General features: G+C 40.6%; 2 protein-coding genes across 2 annotated transcripts; both read right to left on the reverse strand.

Moving 5' to 3' along the window:
• LOC116395984 (glutamic acid-rich protein) lies at nucleotides 1-3,390 on the reverse strand. The gene has a single exon (XM_031870276.1). The coding sequence runs from the start codon at nucleotides 3,388-3,390 to the stop codon at nucleotides 1-3; it is 3,390 nt and encodes a 1,129-aa protein (XP_031726136.1).
• Nucleotides 3,391-7,166: 3,776 nt separating this feature from the next.
• rp1l1b (rp1 like 1b) lies at nucleotides 7,167-16,831 on the reverse strand. Its single transcript, XM_031870277.1, has 6 exons — nucleotides 16,702-16,831; nucleotides 15,359-15,409; nucleotides 14,169-14,792; nucleotides 10,746-10,905; nucleotides 8,368-10,562; nucleotides 7,167-7,304 (listed from the first exon to the last, which is right to left on the reverse strand). Exons 3-6 carry the CDS (start codon nucleotides 14,643-14,645, stop codon nucleotides 7,167-7,169), a joined length of 2,970 nt encoding a protein of 989 aa, XP_031726137.1. The 5' UTR covers nucleotides 14,646-14,792; nucleotides 15,359-15,409; nucleotides 16,702-16,831.
• Nucleotides 16,832-20,584: the final 3,753 nt, after the last annotated feature.

Here is a 20,584-nt window from a genome sequence, read left to right on the forward strand (position 1 = left end):
TTATGATGAAATATAAGTTTTTGACTCGAGGCTTCTTGCGTCTTCTTGGCTGTTTATTTCAGTCTCAGAATCCTCAACATCAGCATAAGCGCCATCCTCAGATTCTGCATTCACTTTGAGCACGGTATCAAGTGTGATTAATGTCATTTTCTTAGCTGCTCCTGTATCCGCCTCTTGATTATTCGTTTTGTTTGGGACCAAATCTTGCTCTCCACGATCACTTTCTTCCTCCGGTTCGTCTGAATCTTCCTCTGCCTCATCTTCTCCATCAGCTGAATCTCCCTGGTTTCCTTTCCAGTCTTCATTGGCTGCCTCAGTTTCCTCCTCCTCTTTTTCGGAGACTCCGACATCTTCATCATTATCATGGCTTCCATTGGTGATGTTAATGCATTCACATAGTGTTACATTTGTTCCTTGTTCCTTATTATCTTCATCTCCATCTTCCACTGGTATGTTTTCGCCACTGTTTTCTGATAATTCCTCCGCATCCTCATCTGGTCTTAGCTCCACCACATCATCGGGCCCTTCTGTTTCATCATTTGTCTCAGTAATGGCATCTTCTTGATGGTCTTCAGTCACGTCACTATCTTCTTCTCCTTCTGTAAGTTGCTGTCTGTTATCTTCTGCAGATGCACCTTCTGCTCCACATTCTTCTCCACCGTCACTCTCAGTAATCTCATTCCCTGTCATTTCAAGCTCTCCCGATTCTTCTTCTGCTGTTTCACGTTCACATGTAGCTCCAGACTCTGTAGCACTTTCATTTTCAGCACATTCCTCCCCATCACTTCCTGCCTCTTCAGATTCGTCTCCAGTTGTTTCACCTTCGTCTAGTTCCTCGTTGTCATTGTCATTGTCGTCCTCTTTACCTCTTTCTTCTTCTTGAACAAAATCTGACACTGTGTCATGGAGCTCTTCAACTGATGCCACTTCAGCATGTTCTGCCTCACTTAGAGTCTCATTTTCATTTCTAGGCTCTTCAGCCTCTTCTGCATTTTCATCTTCTCCTACACTGTCATCTTCTCCTGCAGTCTCATTGGCATCTGTTGTGTTATTTACTGATTCATTTTCATCTATGGCTGATTTATCGCTCTCTTCCTCTGATTCATTTTCAGTGACAGCTTTGGAGCTTTCTTCTATTGCAGATTCAGCTTCATTATCATCCTTTTCCACAAGTTCTGTGGTTTCTTCCATCTCCTCTTCATTTGGTTCATTATCAGCTTCACTGATTTCCTCTTCACCCACATCTTCTTTTTCCGTGGCAGTCTCCTCCTTGGTGTCACCCTCATCTGTGGTAGCACCCTCTTTTTCCATTGCAACCTCATCTTCATCTTCAGATGGTTCTTTTGACAATCCATCAGCTTTGATTGTGTAATCATGCTCCTCTGTAGTTTCATTATCATCTGTGGTGGCATCCGTGCCTTCTGCAGAACCTTCTTCAGCAACAGTTTCTTGCACATCTTCAATTGTCCCTGCTTCCACAGCCTCTTCGTCATCAGATCCATGTTCACTTGTGACATTAAAATATTTTTCTACAGCACTTTTATCTCCAGTTTTATCAGTGCCTGCACTTTCATCTTCATCGTTTGCGGCAGGTTCATCCTCGTCAGGTTCATCTTCAGTTGTGACTGCCACATGAGAATCTTCTGCAGTATTTTCATCCTCTGCAAGCTCTATCTTTGACTCTTCTTCCACATCTTCCTCATTGTCAGATTCATTTTCAGTTGTGGCTTCCCCAGCAGTCTCTTCTGCTGTAATTTCATCTTCAGCAATCTCTTCCTTTGATTCATCTTCACTTGTGATCCCTTTCTCTACAGCCATCTCATCTTCAGTTTCTGCTTCTTCAGCTGGCTCTTTTGACGATTCATCAGTTGTGTCATCGTTCTCATCTTCAGACTCATCTGCACTCGTATCAATATCCTCATCATCACCATCATCATAGTCAACTGCCCCTTCTTCCACAGCCTTATCTTTGTCAGATTCATGTTCACCTGGCGTTGCCATAGTGGTCTCTTCTGCATTTTCTTCTTCAGCTGTGGCGGCTTCAGCAGCTTCTTCCTTAAATTCATCCTCACTCGTAACAGCAATCTCCTTTTCTACAACTAGCTCATCTTCAGTCGTTGGTTCGTCAGCAGGTTCCTTTGACAATTCATCACCTGTTGCATCATTCTCCTCTGCAGTTTCATCTTCATTGGTGGTGGCATCTAAACTCTCTGCAGAATCATCATCACTGGTGTCAGCAGTCTCTTTAACGTCTTCAGTTTTCTCTGCTGCCACAGCCTCTTCATGTTCAGATTCATGTGCAGTTGTGTCTGCCACATCTACTGCATTTTCATCTTCAGTCGCGGTGGCTTCAGCAGCCTCTTCATGCGATTCATCTTCACTTGTGCCAGCACCCTCCTTCTCAATCTCACCTTCAATTTCTGCTTTTTCAGTTTCCTTAGATGATTCATTATCAGCTGTGGCCGTGGTACTGTTCTCATCTGCAGACTCATCAGCAGTGGTGGCCAGAATGTCTTCTTCCCCAGCTTCTTCATTGTCAGACTCATTTTCAGATGCTACCACGGCAGTCTCTTCTGCTGCCATCTCATCTTCAGTTTCTGCTTCTTCAGCCGGTTCTTTTGACAATTCATCAGCTGTGGCTGCGTCATCGTTCTCATCCCCATCAATCTCCTCGTCATCATCGACTGTCCCTTCTTCCACAGCCTCATCTTTGTCAGACTCATGTTCACTTACATTTTCATCTTCAGCTGTGGTGGCTTCAGCAGCCTCTTCCTGAAGTTCTTCCTCACCTGTAACAGCTGTCTCCTTTTCTACAACAAGCTCATCTTCAGTTGTTTCTATTTCAGCTGTTTCTTTTGACAATTTATATGTTGTGGCATCGTCCTCATCTTCAGACTCATCTGCACTTGTGGCAGGAATCTCTTCATCATGATCAACTGCTTCCACAGCCTCATCTTTGTCAGATTCATTTTCAGTTGTTGCCACATCATCCTCTTCTGCATTTTTATCTTCAGCAGTGGTGGCTTTATCAGTCTCTTCCTTCGACTCGTCTGCAGCAATCTCTCGTTTTACATCAGTCTCATCCTCAGTTGTTGCTTCTTCCTTTGATAATTCTTTGACTGCTTCTTCTCCTTCATTGTTTTCAGACTCATCTTCTTGACCTGCATCTTGACACAAATCGTCTGTTGCAACTGCACACTCATCTTTAGTATCATGGTGTACCTCATCTCCTTCCACTTCTCTTACAGCTCTGACAATAATGTTTTCTACAAATGTTTCTGCTGTTTTTGTTTCAGTATCATTATCAGAGTGAGATGTACAGGTCATTGCAGGTTTATTGCCAGGATCACCATTCTTCATCACCAGAATCCTCCTCAGGTCAAAGTCCATAGTGACAGGTGCAGCATTCATAACTTCTGCAGGAAGTGGTGGCCTAGATGTCATTTTTTTCTCAATGCATGTTTCACATGGACAATGTTCATCTTCGTTCTCGCTGCGCTGGTCACTGTAAGATGTGCCTGTCGCTGAATCATCACTTTTTTCCGCTTGGGGATCAATTGACTGATTGAGTATATTCTTCAGCCTCCGTCTTATCCCTTCCGTTTGTGTGGTTGAAGCTTCTTTAGGGGGTCTTGGTACGCCTGATTGACCTTGAATTTTCCTCAGTTCCCTGTTTATACTTTTTTGAATTCTTTTTTGAACCTCAGTTTTAAGCTCACTTATCATCAGGTCAAGCTGCTCATTATTATCCAAGTCCCATCTGACTTTGAACTCTCTCATTGCATCAATATAGTGTGCCATGAACTGCTTTTCTATTTTAGTTAATAAGGTTAAGACCCAAACAGGATCGGGATTTTGAGAAATCCTTTTGCTGTCGTTTCCTGAACTCTTGTTTGAGGATGGTGGTGTTTCAGATAGTTCTCTTGGACTATCATTGCTTCTAATCGTTTCATCTGATGCTGGATCATCTTCCTTTTGTTTTCCCTCATGCATTCCTTCTACATCTTGCTCAGGTGTCCACTGAGCTTTTGCTTCTGCTTCATCTTCACAGACTTCTTGTACTTTCCCTATCTTATCTGTTCTTGTATATGGTTGAGACACATTAACATTCACACCATCACTACTGTTCCCGGAGCCCGTAGAGCCACTGTTGACATCCACACCAGAAGATGAGTTATGATTGAATTCATCGTCCACAGAATGGTGATCATCCTTCTTTAACATTTTCTGTTCATTTTCTGGAGTATCACAAAGCCAAAGAGATTTAAGAATTTTCATTAGCTCTTGGTATCGTTCATTCTTTTCATTTGCATTTTCAGGAGTATGGTCTATTAACTGCAACTTCACAAGGCAATCCAGAAGACCTCTAGCTGAAGTGCTTAGTTTACGTCCACACACAGGAGAAATTTCTGGCAAACTGTTACATCTGTCAACCTTTGGATTTAAAAGTACTTTCATCACCTGTACGGAGGCGTTGAATATTTTTGAGGCATCATCTCTCTGAGTACAGATATTATTCGCATTTGGTGCCTCTGGGGTTTTTTGGCTGTCATCATTCGGGACACTGTTCATCATAACTCCTTCATTTGTGTCTTCTGTATTCGCAGCTGCAGAGTTATTGTTTTCATTATCGTCCATTCTGTTAACTTCCTCTGTTGGGTGGCAATTGTTTTGTCCATCACAGTTTTCATTAAATTCCTCCATTTCATACATATACGAATCACCGTCTGCTGGTATTGAATTCAGCCAATCAGTCACTACCTCAATAGGAGATGCATTTGGAAGGCTAGATGGGACCAGCTCAAAGTCATCAGCATTTGACTTGCTTGTCTTAGAGTTACATCTCCTTTTATCAACTGTATCTTGTTTCTCTTCCTCATGCAAACTAGATGGGGGCTTACTCTTGTCTTCAGGACCCACATCTTTCCCTGCAGTTATTGGAGAAACACTGGTCTTCTTCTTAGCAGGAACATGAACAGACTCCTCCTTATTTTCCTCACATTCAGCTGTTAAAATATCAGTTGCTTTGGATTTTCGAGATTTCACAGTGTGATTTGACTTGACAGATAAAGTACTTTTTGGCCGCATTTCACTTTTCTTTTCTTGAAACTCAGATGCCGTTGACTTATTTGAACGTGCTGAAACCTTAGACTTTGATGACACGGCTGTAGATGCTCTGTCTTCACTTTCCTCAACGGTCAGAGCAGGGATTTTAGATCTGCCTAATATTTCAGAATAAGTGGATTTTGAAGACACAGGGCTAAGTGTTCTCTCTTCCTTTTCATGATTTTCTTCATCAGCATGAACATCAGATACTTTTGATTTCCTTGATCTCACTGACGTATTTGACTTTGCTGACATGGCACTTGGAGTTCTCTCAGATTTATCTTGAGCATTTCCTTCATGAGAAGTATCCGAACACTCTATAGTAGGAACTTCAGAAGCTATCAATTTATTCGATTTTTTGGACTTTGCTGATTTACTTGACATTTTACTGCGTGGTCTTACTTCAGTCCCTTCAGTCATGTCATTATGACTGATTGTAGATATGTAGGACTTTGTGGTTCTCGTAGAAACATTTGACTTCACTGACGAAACATCTACCTCTTCAGCATTTGTCTCAGCTGTCTGTTGCGAAACGTTTGATTTCCTAGACCTCAGGGACAGATCTGACTTTGATGATTTAATTGACATGGGACTTGGAGTTCTCTCTTCAGTTTCCTCACAATCAGCCAAACTTTCTTCAGCTGAAATTTCAGTGGTCATTAAAGGAATGGATTTATTTGACATGAGACTTTCTGCTCTCTTTTCAGCTTCATTTACACCTTCGTCTTCACTGTTTACATTTTGAAGACCGTGAGAAGCTTTTGATTTTGTAGATGTTGATGTTACATTTGTCTTCCCTGATTTGGCAGACATTGAGCTCATTGCTCTCGCCTCAGTATCTTCTTCAGTGCTGTCATCAGCAATGTCAGCACCATCTTCAGCAGCTTTTGATTTCTTTGATACTGCTGAAGCATTTGAATTTCTTGATTTTGCTGATTTAATGGAGATACTGCTCGGTGCTCGCTCCATAGTCTCCCCGTGATTGTCTTCCTGTTGAGTATTTGAGGATTTTGACCTCCTAGAGATATTTGTCCTTGTTGATTTGGCAGAACTGGCTGATTTAGCTGACAGGGTGCTTGGTGGTCTTTGTAAAGTTTCTTCATCATTTGACATGTTTTCTTCTGAAGGAACTTCACAGACTTTTGGCTTACTTGATTTTACAGACATGGTTGACTGTGTGGTCTTGGCTGACATTGCACTCTGCATTCTCTCTTGAGCTTCCTCTTCACCATTCCCTTCATCAGAAAATCCAGTAGTTTTGACAGAACAAACTTCAGAAGCATTGGATTTCGTAGATTTTGCAGAGGCATGTGATTTAGCTGATTTAGCTGACAAGACGCTAGGGGCTCTCTCTGTAGTTTTCAAGTGTTCGACCTCATCATCAGTAGTAACACCAGAGGCATGTGACTTAATAGATCGTTTAGAAACAGTAGACTGAACTGATCTGACTGAAATGCAGTTTGCTGCTCTTTCTTCATTTTGCTCTTTGTCATTCTCTTCATAGGAGCTTGCAAAGCTTTCTTCAGCTGACACATCAGCAGGGATGTCAGAAGCTCTTGATTTCTTAGATACCGCTGAAACATTTGACTTTGCTGATTTTGCTGATCTGATTGATATATTGCTTGGAGCTCTCTCTGCATGTTCCTCATGATCAAATATATTTTCCTCAGCTGGACCATCCAGTCCTTTTGACTCAGTTGATAGTGCAGTTTTCGTTGACATGACACTCTGTGCTCTCTTTGAAGCTTCGTCTTCATCATCTCCTTCATTAGGACTGTCAGTAGTTCTGACAAACTGAACTTCAGAAGCTTTTGATTTTGTAGATTTTGTAGAAACATGTGACTTTGCTGATCTAGTGGACAAAGCACTTGGTGCTCTCTTTGCAGACTTTATAGATATTTCAGAAACGTGTGACTGGACTGATTTGGCTGACATGCTGCTTGCTGCTCTTTCTTCAGTTTGCTCTTCAAAACTTTCTTCAGCTGGAACACGAGCAGAACATTTTGACCTATTTGATCTTGGAGAAATGCTTGATTGAACAGACTGTGCTGACATTGAGCTCAGTGCTCTTCCTTCACTCTCCCCTTCAACGACTCTATCCTCAGGATTGTCAAACTCATTTTCCAAAGGAACTTCAGAAACTTTGGATCTTCTTGATGTTGTAGAAACATTTGACTTTGCTGATTTTGCTGATCTGACTGATATATGGCTTGGAGCTCTCTCTGCATGTTCCTCATGATCAGATATATTTTCCTCAGCTGGACCACCCAGTTCTTTTGACTCAGTTGATATTGCAGAAATAGTTGACTTTGCAGTTTTTGTTGACATGGCACTCTGTGCTCTCTCTTCATCATCTTCTTCATCATCAGTAATGGCATCAGTTCTGACAGACTGAACCTCAGATGCTTTTGATTTTGTAGACTGTGTAGAAACATGGGACTTTGTTGATCTAGCTGACAAAGCACTTGGTGCTCTCTTTGCAGACTTTATAGATATTTCAGAAACGTGTGACTGGACTGATTTGACTGACATGCTGCTTGCTGCTCTTTCTTCAGTTTGCTCTTTGTCATTTTCTTCATCAGGGCTCTCAGAGCTTTCTTCAGCTGGAACACGAGCAGAACATTTTGACCTGTTTGATCTTGTAGAAATGCTTGATTGAACAGACTGTGCTGACATTGAGCTCAGTGCTCTTCCTTCACTCTCCCCTTCAACGACTCTATCCTCAGGATTGTCAAACCTATTTTTCAAAGGAACTTCAGAAACTTTGGATCTTCTTGATGTTGTAGAAACATTTGACTTTGCTGATTTTGCTGATTTAGCTGATCTGACTGATATATGGCTTGGAGCTCTCTCTGCATGCTCCTCATGATCAGATATATTTTCCTCAGCTGGACCATCCAGTCCTTTTGACTCAGTTGATACTGCAGAAACAGTTGACTTTGCAGTTTTTGTTGACATGGCACTCTGTGCTCTCTCTTTATCATCTTCTTCGTCAGTAACGGCATCAGTTTTGACAGACTGAACCTCAGAAGCTTTTGATTTTGTAGAAACATGTGACTTTGCTGATCTAGCTGACAAAGCACTTGGTGCTCTCTTTGCAGACTTTATAGATATTTCAGAAACGTGTGACTGGACTGATTTGACTGACGTGCTGCTTGCTGCTCTTTCTTCAGTTTGCTCTTTGTCATTGTCTTCATCAGGGCTCTCAGAACTTTCTTCAGCTGGAAAACGGGCAGAACATTTTGACCTGTTTGATCTCACAGAAATGCTTGACTCAACTGACTGTACTGACATTGCGGTCTCTGATCTCCCTTCAGTCTCCTCTTCAACAACACTTTCTTCTGGAGCAGCACCACAGTTTTCAGACGGAACTGCAGAACCTCTTGATTTTTTAGACATTGCTGAAGAATTTGACTGTGCAGATTTAGCAGATGTACTGGACAAAATGCTTGGAGCTCTTTCTGACATATTAGATTTGGCAGAAATACTTGACTGTGTTGATTTTGCTGATTTTGATGACATATATGATTTTGTAGACACTGCTGAGGCATTTGACTTTGCAGATTTGGCTGACATTGCACTCGGTGCTCTTTCTGCAATTTCCTCATTATTGTTGCTTTCCTCAGAGCTATCTTTAAATTCTTTTGACTTACTGGATATTGCAGATGATTTGGACTTGACTGATTTTTCTGACAAAGCGCTGGATGCTCTCGCTTCAGCTTCATCATCTTCAGTTAGCTGTCCATCATTTTCATTTTCATGATTGTCATCACTTTCTTTATTAGGAACGTCAGATGATTCAGATGTTTTTGATTGGGTTGACATGACACTCGGCACTCTCTCTTGATCTTCTCCAGCTTCTTCAGCTCCCTCCTCTTCCTCAAAACTAGCTTTAGCCTTTTTTGACATCCTTTGCTCAGTTACCTCCTCATCCTGTTCTTCATCCAGAAGAGAGGAGACTCTTGATCCTTTCGATTTAATAGAAGCTTTGGATTTTGATGACATTGAACTAAATGCTCTTTCTTCATCAACATCCGCCTCTGATTCATGTTGTTCAGCTGCCACTTCTGACTTCATTGATTTTTCAGTTTTAGAGGATTTTCTAGACATGCTGCTTAATGGTCTTTCTTGGGTTTCTTTGTCATCGTGTGCTTGCATTTCTTCAGCTGTGACTTCTAAAACATCGCATTTTGTAGAGGCATTTGAATGAACTGACATGGCACTTTTAGATCTTTTCTCCTCTAAGTCTTCAGATTCCGTATTCTGTATTTCTTCAGATTCATTGCCAGAGGTTTTTGATTTGACAGACATGGCACTTGGTTGATCTCTTTGTATCCCATCTTCCTCATCAGATTGGGCATTGACTTGTCGTTTTAAGTCATCTTCCAGATCTTTAGACACTCCGCAATTACAAGTGTAGGATTTCGTGGATTTTCTTGACATGCTTGAGTGCCCTGAAGCATTGGATGTTCTATCTGTAGAGCTCGGGGATGAATGTTGCATTGATGATGCTGTATCTAACACTGCACTTCCAGTGGTCTCTTCCCTTTCAGGTTTAGTAGTCTGAGAAGATGCTCTTGAAGCACTCAGTGGGATATCCTCCTCATAATCCTCCTCGTTGTATGTGAAAAGCTCAGAGGAAGCACTAGAAGCAGATTCTGTTTGTTCTTTTTGCTCTGGTATTTGAGCAGCATTGACATTGACCTGATCATTTGGGGAACTGTCAACACACACCTCACAATTGTCCGGTGTGAAGGATTGCACCATGCACTTTGGGGAGCAAGTACCACTTCTGATGGTGCAGTACTCTACAATTTCAGCTGCCTCAACAGTCTGCTCCACACAAGTTTCTCTCTGCACTACTTGTTCTATATGCTCTTCGCTAGTTTGCCCTTCAACCACTGTCTTTCTAGAGACCATCGTATGTGAGGATGCACTTGAGCTGGAAGTTTGAATGCAGCGAGTTGCCCCTTGTGTCCCTGGGACATTTTTCCAGATGTCGTAATCCTGACAGTCACTGCAGCAGTGAGGACAGTGAGGCTCCTCTCCTCTGTGTCTTTGATAGCGCCTTGTGATGTAAGCCTCATCTTGCTCACCAGCAGAGATGTTTTCAGATTCTGAATAGCTGACCTGTGCAAAACGGGGGTTATTGTGTCTTTGCAGGAACTCACAGGTCCCGCCTGATGTCTTTCTTACTTCTGTCGACCAATGTATTGTTTCGTCATTTGGAAGCCGGAAGCGCACTTTCATTTCCATGGACAAACTGCCATCTTTATTAACACGAACCCGTTTCTCTATCTCATCATCTCTCATTCCATCACCAGTATGCGGGCAGGACTCCACATTATCCGGAGAGTCGGTTCCATCTGGCAATGACTTGTCAGATGGCACTGACTGCGTGGTAGATCTGTCAGTTTCCGGTTGTTGATTGGTGGCACTTTTCTTAGTTGGAAGTCCTTGGTTTACAATCAAGACAGAAAAAACACAAAAACAAATAGATGACATAGCTCATGTGTGTAAAACAATTGTACTGTATTGCAGATACTTCACCAGTGAAACACAGCTTAGAGCATAATTAGTAATTCCTTTAAAAACATAATTCAGAACTGATATCTGTGACAATTAACTATTTCTCCTACCGCCATGTTCTTCATTGCAGCCGCTGGAGCGTGACTTCACACTTGGAAGTTTGTCATCAGATGTTTCGTGAAAATTCTCCACAATGGACTGGTGAGAAGGCTCACGTCCCACGCAGACAAGCACACTGGGGCACTGCATAAGACTCTGAACATTGTCAATCTGAAACAGAAGAACAGGAAGTATGAGTTGAGAGTGAACCTGTTTACCGAATGAAGTTTATAGCAAAAATAAAAAAATACTGATAAACAGAGAGATTGTATGATTTAAAACAGTTGGAATTAAATGCCGTAGGCGAGCCATAATTTGAAGTAGATGGGGAAATTCACAAGGTAGATTTCAGGCTAAAGATAAATGTTTATTTTTCTTTTGGCTACCGGTCATTGTCAGCAAACAAAATGCAGAACACTTTAGAGAGTAGAATGAGATGTATCTAGTGCAGAGTTTTAGAACCTTAGCACCTACTATTGTACCTGTAAAGAGGCCTCCTGCATTAACAGGGACCACCAGCTTATGGTTGCCTTGTGTTTCTTATATCATATAACATATGCCATTGGGTGGACATTTGTAATTTTGCAACTGAGTGCATATTTACTGTGGTGATATTGGGGGTTGCACACTACAGTGTTGGTGCTATGGTCTACCACTGAACCGCAGAACTTGTCCTTTAATGTAGCTCTTATTTGACCAAAATTGAAGGTTCTGTGGCCACTTTGCCTTTAACTTTTCTATTACTCAAATAACATCGAGTATGGGTTTTATATTTGTGTCCAGTAACCATGTTTTAAACGTCAATGTGTTAGACTGATGTTAGTTTGTCACGCTTTTAGTGAATGCCTGTTCTTTTACTAAAAATATAGGACTGTAGCAAGTAGAAAAATATCTAGAGGGAAACATTTAAGAAGTTATGATGATAGTGTTATAATTGGGTGTATGCATTTCCCCTTTTTTGTGCAACTGAGTGCTCTGAATCCTTGCAGAGAAGGCTGTGAGTCAAGCTGTGAGTCAAAGACAAGATAAATATGCTAATCCAGGATGATCTCAGGGAAACGTCACAATGACGGGGCATTATTGCAATGGTGAGCTTCCGTTGTCATTTGTAAGAGCCACACGTAATGCTCAACAGTATATTTCAAGCTTGCTGGGTGTGAGAAAATAGTAGACAAAACTATATAGACAAGCAGAACAGGGGTCTGTGCTTTGCAATTTATGAACGCAACATCATTACTTTGATTTACTTTGCTTTAGGAGACGTCTTCCTCCTAAAATGTACAAGGCAACAGAAACACTAAGTCTCTCTTTATGCCCGCTGGTATTGCAAGGTGATCGATAAAAGTGGATGGCTGACAACAAGGATGCTAATCATCTTCATCATGACAGTGGGGTAAATTAAAATATGAGTCTCTTGTCTCGCAGGTGATTATCCTGAATGGCTGAATGCTAATCTAGGGGGTGAGTGTGTACTGACCTGCTTTCCTGAGCATCTCCATGCAAAGGCCTAATAAAAGTAGCTACTGGATTTTGTTTCCATACTGACAAACAGATATTGTCCCTTATAGGATTACACCTTTTTTTGCTAATTGTTAGTCACAAATTACGAATGAAACACTTTCAAACCACACTGGTTTGTTTAAAAAATGTACTTTCACCAAGGTTAAAAAGGCACGACTTCTTCATTGTATTCTACATCTTAAAATAACAAGGAAACAAATATAATACTATGTTAAATCAGTATAATTTATTTTGTATATTTGTATTTATCATGTGGTGAAGTAGCAAATAGATTGTATAAAATACCGCATTCCTATTTGTTTTTTTGTTAATTAAATACCACGGCTTCTGTTCACTACTGACAGCTATGTCATTTCGAGAAACACAGACTATAATATTGAGAGTTTTGTTGATTTTATTTTGCTAGTAAGCAGTCAGTTTTGATGAAAGTGCATTTTCGAATTTCAAATCCAATATCGGTGAAGGCAGATGAATGGCTTCATCCGTGGTCACACAAAGCCCAGGTGAAGATAATTAATTGCCACTGTGGAAGACACATTTCTGAGACACCTCTGGTTTGAAAGTAGGGGAGTGGAGTTTCAACATTGACCTGTTTTTCCTCCCTCTCTCAAAAATAGCTCTGATGTGACCAAGATTAATGAGGTTTGGAGAGATACGCACAATCTGATGAATGTATGTGTGAGGGAATATCCTCGTTTCATTCTCTCATGCACACACTCAAAATATTTATCCCACTAGACTTAGATTATAACAAACTACTAAATCCAAAGCAACTCAAACTGATATTGTAGTATATCTGTTGTGTAAATGTCAACAAATTGCACATTATCTAGTTACAGCGGTATTCCATTCACATTCACATCTCACATTCTGCAATTTAGAGTCATCACTTAACCTAAGCTGCTTTAGGTTGCCTTGTCTTTGGACTGTGGGAGGAAGCCGGAGAACCCGGAGGGAACCCTCGCTAAAACGGGGAGCACATGTAAACTCCTCACAGAAGGGATCAAACCCAGGTCCCTCCTGCTGTGAGGCGATGCTGCTAGCCTCTACATCACCATGCAGTCCCAGAAACTGAACAGTTAAATACAAATAAAACAGAATATCATGCGGATTTGGATGGTAACATCCATTGTTGGATGTTTCCATACAGTTCAGTGACATTTTAGGGCACGAGGTAAACTTTCCTATGTCAAAAATTATTTTGCACAGTATGGAATAGTAAGTATAAATATATAATAAAGAGGGTGCACCTTTTTGAAGGTTTTAAACTACCCAATGTCATTATTTATTTCCATGGCAAAAGATGCAGTAGTCTGATATCGTGTCCAGAGGAAGAGTGTTTGAAAAAAAATACAAAGCCAATAATTAAATATGTATACTTTTTATATGATGTGGAGTGTTTATTGTAAAAACAAACACCCAGGATATTAAAATGCAGTTAAGTGATGTGTTGTTTTTTTATTGAATGTTGCCATACAATTTAAATGTGTGTTTGTAATAGTTTACAAAGCTCTCAGCTGGGATTTAGTAGGGAATCAGTCCGGTCACTAGAGGCCTCTCTTTCACTCTGATTTTCAATCTCAGGCATCAATAGCAGCAATGTGTAACAGTACTTTTAACGAATATATTTCTGAGAGTACTTTTTTAGAGCCAAACCCAACTCACGGTTAATTTCTAAATCGGCCATCCTTTTCAATTCAGTAAAACACAATGGACAGTATTCATTTAGTGTCAAACACAGAAACTTCCTCTTGAAAAAGTAAGTTCCCTGATCACATAATAAAATAAAATCTAATACAACCCCTCTACTCCCAAACTCTGTAGGTTATGTGGGAGAATCTCAAGTTAAAAATAACTTACAAACTAAACATATCTTTTTATAACCTTCTATTTCCAGGGATTGATGACCTTACCTTGCGGCCCTCCAGAGTGCACAACTTCCTGATATGGTAATGCATGAGCTCCGAAACTTCCTCTAAGAAAAGCCCAAAACTTCGTAGACTCCTGTGGTGCAAGACGATGGTCTTCCTGGATGAGGGGTCGCTGTTCTTCACCAACACCACCGTCTTATTGTGCCTGTGATGAAGGATGTGGCCTGAATGTGCCACAGGGTTCTCCTCAGGCCTGGTTGGTCCCCTGAGAACATACTGGTGGTGACATGGGGTATGAGTGTGACACAAAGGTGTGACCTGAGTTTGCATCGCCTCCTGGGCCTGGGTATAATGAGAGCAAAAGCAGCATTCCTCAAGAGGTTCGTGGTGGGCCACCATGCCATGGTGGTGGATCCTGGGGAGTCGGCTGGTGCAATGCTTGAAGGGGAGAGAAGACTTGTGTGAGCCTTCACCACCTATAGCATTGAAGCACTGGAAGCTGCGTTTGTGGGAGGACATTTTGGTCGGTAGTCTCCCTGCTCTGACTGAAGGGTGGTGCCTCAGGTGAGCAGAAGAAGAGGGCAGGTTGTCAGGGGGTGGTCATGTTTGTCCTGCGCAGGGGAAGGTGTCGCACCACACATCTGTGTGGCTCCCACTCATCCCAGGCTGAAAGACAAATTAAAACAAAAAGGTTAAAAAAAACTGACTGAAAAAGGAAAATTCCTACATCCTTTGACCCTTTCTCCTGTGTGCAGACAGTGAACTTGCACACACATGTTAGCTTTTCCTGATAACCCAGTAAGGCTCCTCAGTACTTAAGTCTAAATTAGTACCCAAGCGCGTTTGAGGGCTGACATAAGTAATCCTTACAGACACCTTTAAGGCTGTAGGTGTAATCAGCACAATATTATTCAACGTTTATCTTGTAGAGGGGCTAAGTCAAAGGCAACTTGATTTAATGCTTGAGAAAGTATTTTTAGACAATAAACTTGTGGACAATTATTTTGTTGGCATAAGGTCACAGACTAACATGCTTTTATAGACTTCATTTACTACTAAATTTGAAATGGGGATACACACGACAGGGTTGTTACATACTGTATGTACAGACTGCTAAGAAGATCAAAGAGTAAATGAAGACAGGGATAATGAGCATGCAGCCACAAATATATCCTCCAAGTCACTTTAAATATCAAGCTTAAGTGCCTGCTAGCAGTGTAAGTGGACATTACCTCGGTGATTGTCACTGTCACTGAAGAAAATTCATCCTCAGCCAGCTTTTCCTGCAATCAATAAGACAAGGATTACATATAAAAAGCAGCAATATCTGCACTAAGCACAATGCATTTTTTACTGTGACAATACTAGGAGGTAAAGATAATTCATTGTTGCCTGATGGAAAGGCACGCAAGCCCACTATGAAATGCACATAGAAATGAGTCAAATGCTGTGGCTATAAAATAGGCTAAGCTTGACTGACACGTATAAAGAACAGGTTTGGCTGTTGTTGTCCTTGTTTTTTTGTATTAGCAATGGTGTGGACGAGTGAAGCAGCAAGTGTTTACTCCAGTTGAACATTTTGGCAGAGAATAGAAGAGTAATTGATGGCTGTAAATACATGTTGCCAACCTCAGCCTTTAAGTCTTGAGGTTGAACCTACTGTAGCCATTTATAAATGTCTATAAATGGATACTGACGGGTGGTCTCAGATACTGCATCTGAGACCACCCGTCAGCCAGAGCAGAATATTTTGTCGTCAATTAACTGAATTCTAATATTTTAATACATTCTTCGAACTAGTTATAATATCAATCATATCATCTGTGTCAGACAGTAAAGGAGCCCCGCATAGCCAGATGCTATTTCATTTCAGACACTGGATGCTGACATTGTCCATCATATGTTTCATGAGCTCAGTAACAAGCCAAATTATAAAAACACATGGCTAATAATACACATTGTTCTTTTTAGATGCTTTTTGCAGGATGCCAACATTACAGGTGCCACAGGATGGTTTGTGATCATAATAGAAAAGGTGCAGGGACATTTTACACTTGTATGTAAAGATAACTAACCTTACTGTAAGGCAGTACTGTCTACTACAGATTGCATAATGTAGTTACTAAAAAAACGTGCCGAAAATTATTTTTTAAACTAACTGCTACTCAGCGGATTACAGATGCAAAAAGTGTTTTTCTTTTCTTTTTTTGTATTCACCATGACCAGGAAACATGTGTGGCCTTGGTTCCCTAGAATAATGCTATTTATCCCTAAGGTGTTGTGTTTGCCAACCGAGGCAACTAAAAAAGTTCAAACAGGGAAATTAAAAGGCACATCCTGCATACAGGAGTTCATCCAGTTTAACATGGATTATTGCATCCTTTCTTTGTGCGAATCACACAAAACAACTTCTCCCCAACATGACTTAACGTAACTTATCGGAACTTCATTTCCAGTGTTGTTCTTTTAGTTATTAGTGCACATTTCTGTTGCCATGCAAATAACATTTAATGTACACAAGATCATGTAGTCTAGCCAAAATGTACAAGAGTATAGACTAAGTATGTATACTCACATCAGCCAGAAACATGAAAGAACCAAAGTGAAAATAAGTAGTCCCAAAGCCACAGCATGTACGATGCTAACTCCCAAAGAAACAGCAGAGGTATTGCAAGCAGAGAAGCGAGAAACCAGTTCAAAAGCCTCCGTCCAGAAGCGGGCCTACCTGCTAATCACCTACATGGGAAGCTAAGGATAGAATGAAAAGCCTTGCTAATCACTCTGAGATTGGACTGAAATCTGCTGAGGCTTTGGACACATGACTTCGACTTCACCATTGCATAAAGGGAATTAAACACACTTTTAGAAAGCAGTTGAAGGCTCAGTGACAATCTATGACTAGGCATTGCTTCTTTTATCTGCCACCTTTAGTTCCTTCAGTCATCATGGTATGGTTGCAGTTCCTGCTGGGTTTCATATCGAACACTATTGGTTAGAATAAATATGTTTATATCAGAGTAAGAGAGAACATGTGCAAAATATAAAAATATATTTTTATATACTAGTGGCCTTGTTAGAGTGGAAAATTATTGTTATTATAACAACTAGAAATATGTTTGTATGTCAATATCTTTAGACATTTTTTGTCTTGCCGATTGTAAATTAGTGAAAAGTGACTGTGGGCTATAGAAATTAAACTGACTTTACTTAAGTTATAACTGAAAATTTTGCCATTTTGCCATTTTTGTTTAACTTCCTTATTTTTCGTAGGACAACAAAAAACCTCACCTACCCACAAAATGTTAACTGTACAAGTATTTGTCAATGAATATCAGATCAATTTAACTGTCAAACAACAAAGTATATCAGTATGAGCTTCCTTAAATATCATATTGACATAGTTACTAGCCTATTAACTACAACAGCATAAAAGTCGGGAAATTCAGTTATGTTTTTTGGTTTTTGTGTGCTACCCCAACATTTTCAGAGGCCCTTTCTTGCCACCCCAATGAATAATTTCTAGGGCCACTACTTCATTATATTTTCTTCCGATTACTTTAAGCTGCGCACGTTGTTTTGTTTGTTTCGGAAGCATATAGTCTGTTTCTCTTTATGGCCAGGTCAAATATCGGTTTATTCTATAAAACTACAGACTTTCTTTCTGAATTAGCACCATTGGTATTGTGAAAGCGCAATTTATTTACCGACTGCCGTGAGTTTGCCAACTGCCTGCTCGAGGGCCATCCGTCTATGTTTCTTCAGAGTGGCCCTCGGCCTGCATGCGTTGGGCACAACCCTTAGATACTCCTCCCGGTGGTGTGCTAGAGGACCTTCTTCCAGTTGATTGTGAACCCCAACTCGGTTAGGTGCAAGACCAATTGGACCATGTGGAACATAACCCATTATCTGGACTTGTCCATGATGATGAGGTCGTTGAGATAAAAGAAGACCCTCATGCCACGGTGCGCAATGGCACTGTGATACTAATGAGAGAGTGACTGCCCCCGGCTAACATCATCATAGCTGTCTGTTTGGCAAAGTCTCATCATACACCTTGTTGTGAAATGCACACAAGGTTGGAAGTGCAATCATGATCATGTAATCATACATGTTTCACCTGCATTTGTAAGCTGTTCTAGAGGCTGTACTTTCCTCATCTAAATATCACTCGGGGTCAGCTCGCTTTTTACAAGGACAAAGGAACTGCCACAGAAAACATGAAGGGTTACCCTTATCAGAGGCTCACAGAAGGCATGCTGATCCCTCCCTATAATGCCGGGAGTTTCAAGAAGTGCTTCATCACAGGGGCACCCACTCCCGAAAAGCCTCCACAAGCACACGCACAGTGGGGGCATGCCATCTGTCTTCAGTCTTAAGGAGCTTGATGTGTCATGGTGGGGTGGAGTTGACTCGAGCAAGGCAGATTAATTGTGTCCTGACTCATGGGAAGAAAGTAGCAGAAAGACCCCTCTGCTGAGTCATGTAAGTAAATGCCGAGAACATGGTTTTGTTCTCTGTGGGCTTTCCTGTGTAAAGAAGGCACCACCCCTCACTCCTTCGAGTCAAGTAAAAGAGGTCAGCATCAGTTTGTGTCAGCTGAATGAAGTCATCAAGGAGAGAAGATATATCTTTCAAATGTTTGAATTCTGAATGCGTTCAGTCTTCTGTGATCAATCAATCAAACTTCTCCACCCAACACCTGCCTGTCAGAGCTAAAAAGTGCCACAAAGTAAGAATTTCCCAGAACCTGTAGTCTGCATCAGATTGAATTAAATATGATTAGCAAGCATTTCAGTCTGCAGTCAGCTGTCTGGCCCCAGCATGGCAATGCAGTTTGGATCACAGTCACAGCAGGGCGCCCTGAAGCTCATCATCCGTCAAGCTCGCACGTGAGCACTGATTCTCAGGCTTAGCACTCCCCCCTCCTGGCTGCAGCTAAAATATCAGGGCTAATTAGTGTGCAACCTGCTGTGCAGCAGTACTCCTGCAATTTTAGTCACAGACCTACTAAAGCTCCACACCCAGGACGTTGAAGCCTTGATGAATGGCCCCAGGTAATGGCTAAGACTTAAACCCAAGTTCAAGGTTGAATATATTAATACTCTCACTTAAAAGGTACATGATGGTCTCAAATACTGACATTGTTATGTAATTTGATTAATTTAGGCCAAATAAAAGAAAAATACAAAAAACAAATATTCGTAACTTTGATTGTTAGAGCATAAAAAGAGAAGATAATAATATAATAATAAAATATTAATAATACAGTTCCAGGATTTGAAGAAGTGTGCTTATCTGATGCCAAATGTTGTGTGTTTTTCCATGTTCAATGCAGGTGCCTATCTTAAGTGTGCACTTGCCAATATGAAAGCTGCCCATTAATCTGTTGTTTGGCTACACCCTGAATAGATCATCTGCCCCCGCATGTTAAATAAGAAATGATGAATACATTCAAACAAACCAATACAGTAAATAGGACCAGATTAATTTACTCAGTCTAAATTTGAATATGCAATTAAGAAGCTGTGCCAGTCTCATGGTGCCCAGACAGGCTTTACCCCTGTTACTTTTTAACCTTTACTACCTGTCACAGAGTAAGGTTGCAGTGAGGTCACAGTGAGGATTACAGGCTGGGAATGTAACTATAACCAAGAGAAGCAGCCTTGATCAACTTTTAAACACAACAGAGCATTTACACTATCCTGCTGCAGCAGGCCCAAGCTCTGGACAAATCCTATTATACTTAAAGAGAACTCCTTGGAAATACTTAAAGTGTCTGGTTTTATTTATACATTTGCTGTTTTGTTTTATTATTTCTAAACTGCACACATCTGTATATTTGGGGTTTAGCCAAACAGATGTAACAGATTTAGAGCTTCAACGATTACTAAAAGATTAGTCAATCAACGCAATCCATCATCCAACTATTTTCATAATTAATTAATTATTAAATAAAACGATTCATGCAAAAATGGCAAAAAAATATGTATCTCAAATAAGGAGATTTCCTACTTTTCTCCGTTTTACCATATTTAACTCAATTTCTTTTGGATTTTGGACTTACAAAACATGGATTTCTAAAGACATTAGCTTGGACTTTGAGAATCATGTTATAGACCCAACGATTTATCTATAGAAAATAATCGCCAGATTTATTGATAAAGAAAAACATCAAATTATATGCAGCCCTAAGCAAATTTGCATGTTTTTCACAATTTTGCTTTATGCTCCATATGTGTAATACCACCACCGTCACTCAAAAAGCAACAATATGTTAGTGTGTGCTGTAATGCTAAGTGTCAAAGTGTGTGTGCATCTCCATATGTGTGTGTACCTGTGTGTGCACGACTGCCATGTCTTCCTATAAGCCGGTCAAACACTTGCCTTAATTATCTGTACTATTAAAAGAATATCCATCAATGTGTGTAAACCTATTTAGCAAAAATACAAAAAAAGTC

The sequence above is a fragment of the Anarrhichthys ocellatus genome, unplaced genomic scaffold, assembly GCF_004355925.1.
Source record: "Anarrhichthys ocellatus isolate YVR2014 unplaced genomic scaffold, GSC_Weel_1.0 scaffold52, whole genome shotgun sequence".
Taxonomy (NCBI): Eukaryota; Metazoa; Chordata; class Actinopteri; order Perciformes; family Anarhichadidae; genus Anarrhichthys; species Anarrhichthys ocellatus.

Bases quoted from the DNA above. Each gene is read 5' to 3' on its own strand.
- LOC116395984 (XM_031870276.1), bottom strand. From the start codon at position 3,390: ATGGACTTTGACCTGAGGAGGATTCTGGTGATGAAGAATGGTGATCCT.
- rp1l1b (XM_031870277.1), bottom strand. From the start codon at position 14,645: ATGTCCTCCCACAAACGCAGCTTCCAGTGCTTCAATGCTATAGGTGGT. The intron at 10,563-10,745 runs GTAGGAGAAATA...TTGTAAACCAAG, and splicing joins CTGCAATGAAGAACATGGCG to GACTTCCAACTAAGAAAAGT. The intron at 7,305-8,367 runs GTGAGATCAAAC...GCCATATATCAG, and splicing joins CAGTTGAGTCAAGCATTTCT to TCAGATCAGCAAAATCAGCA.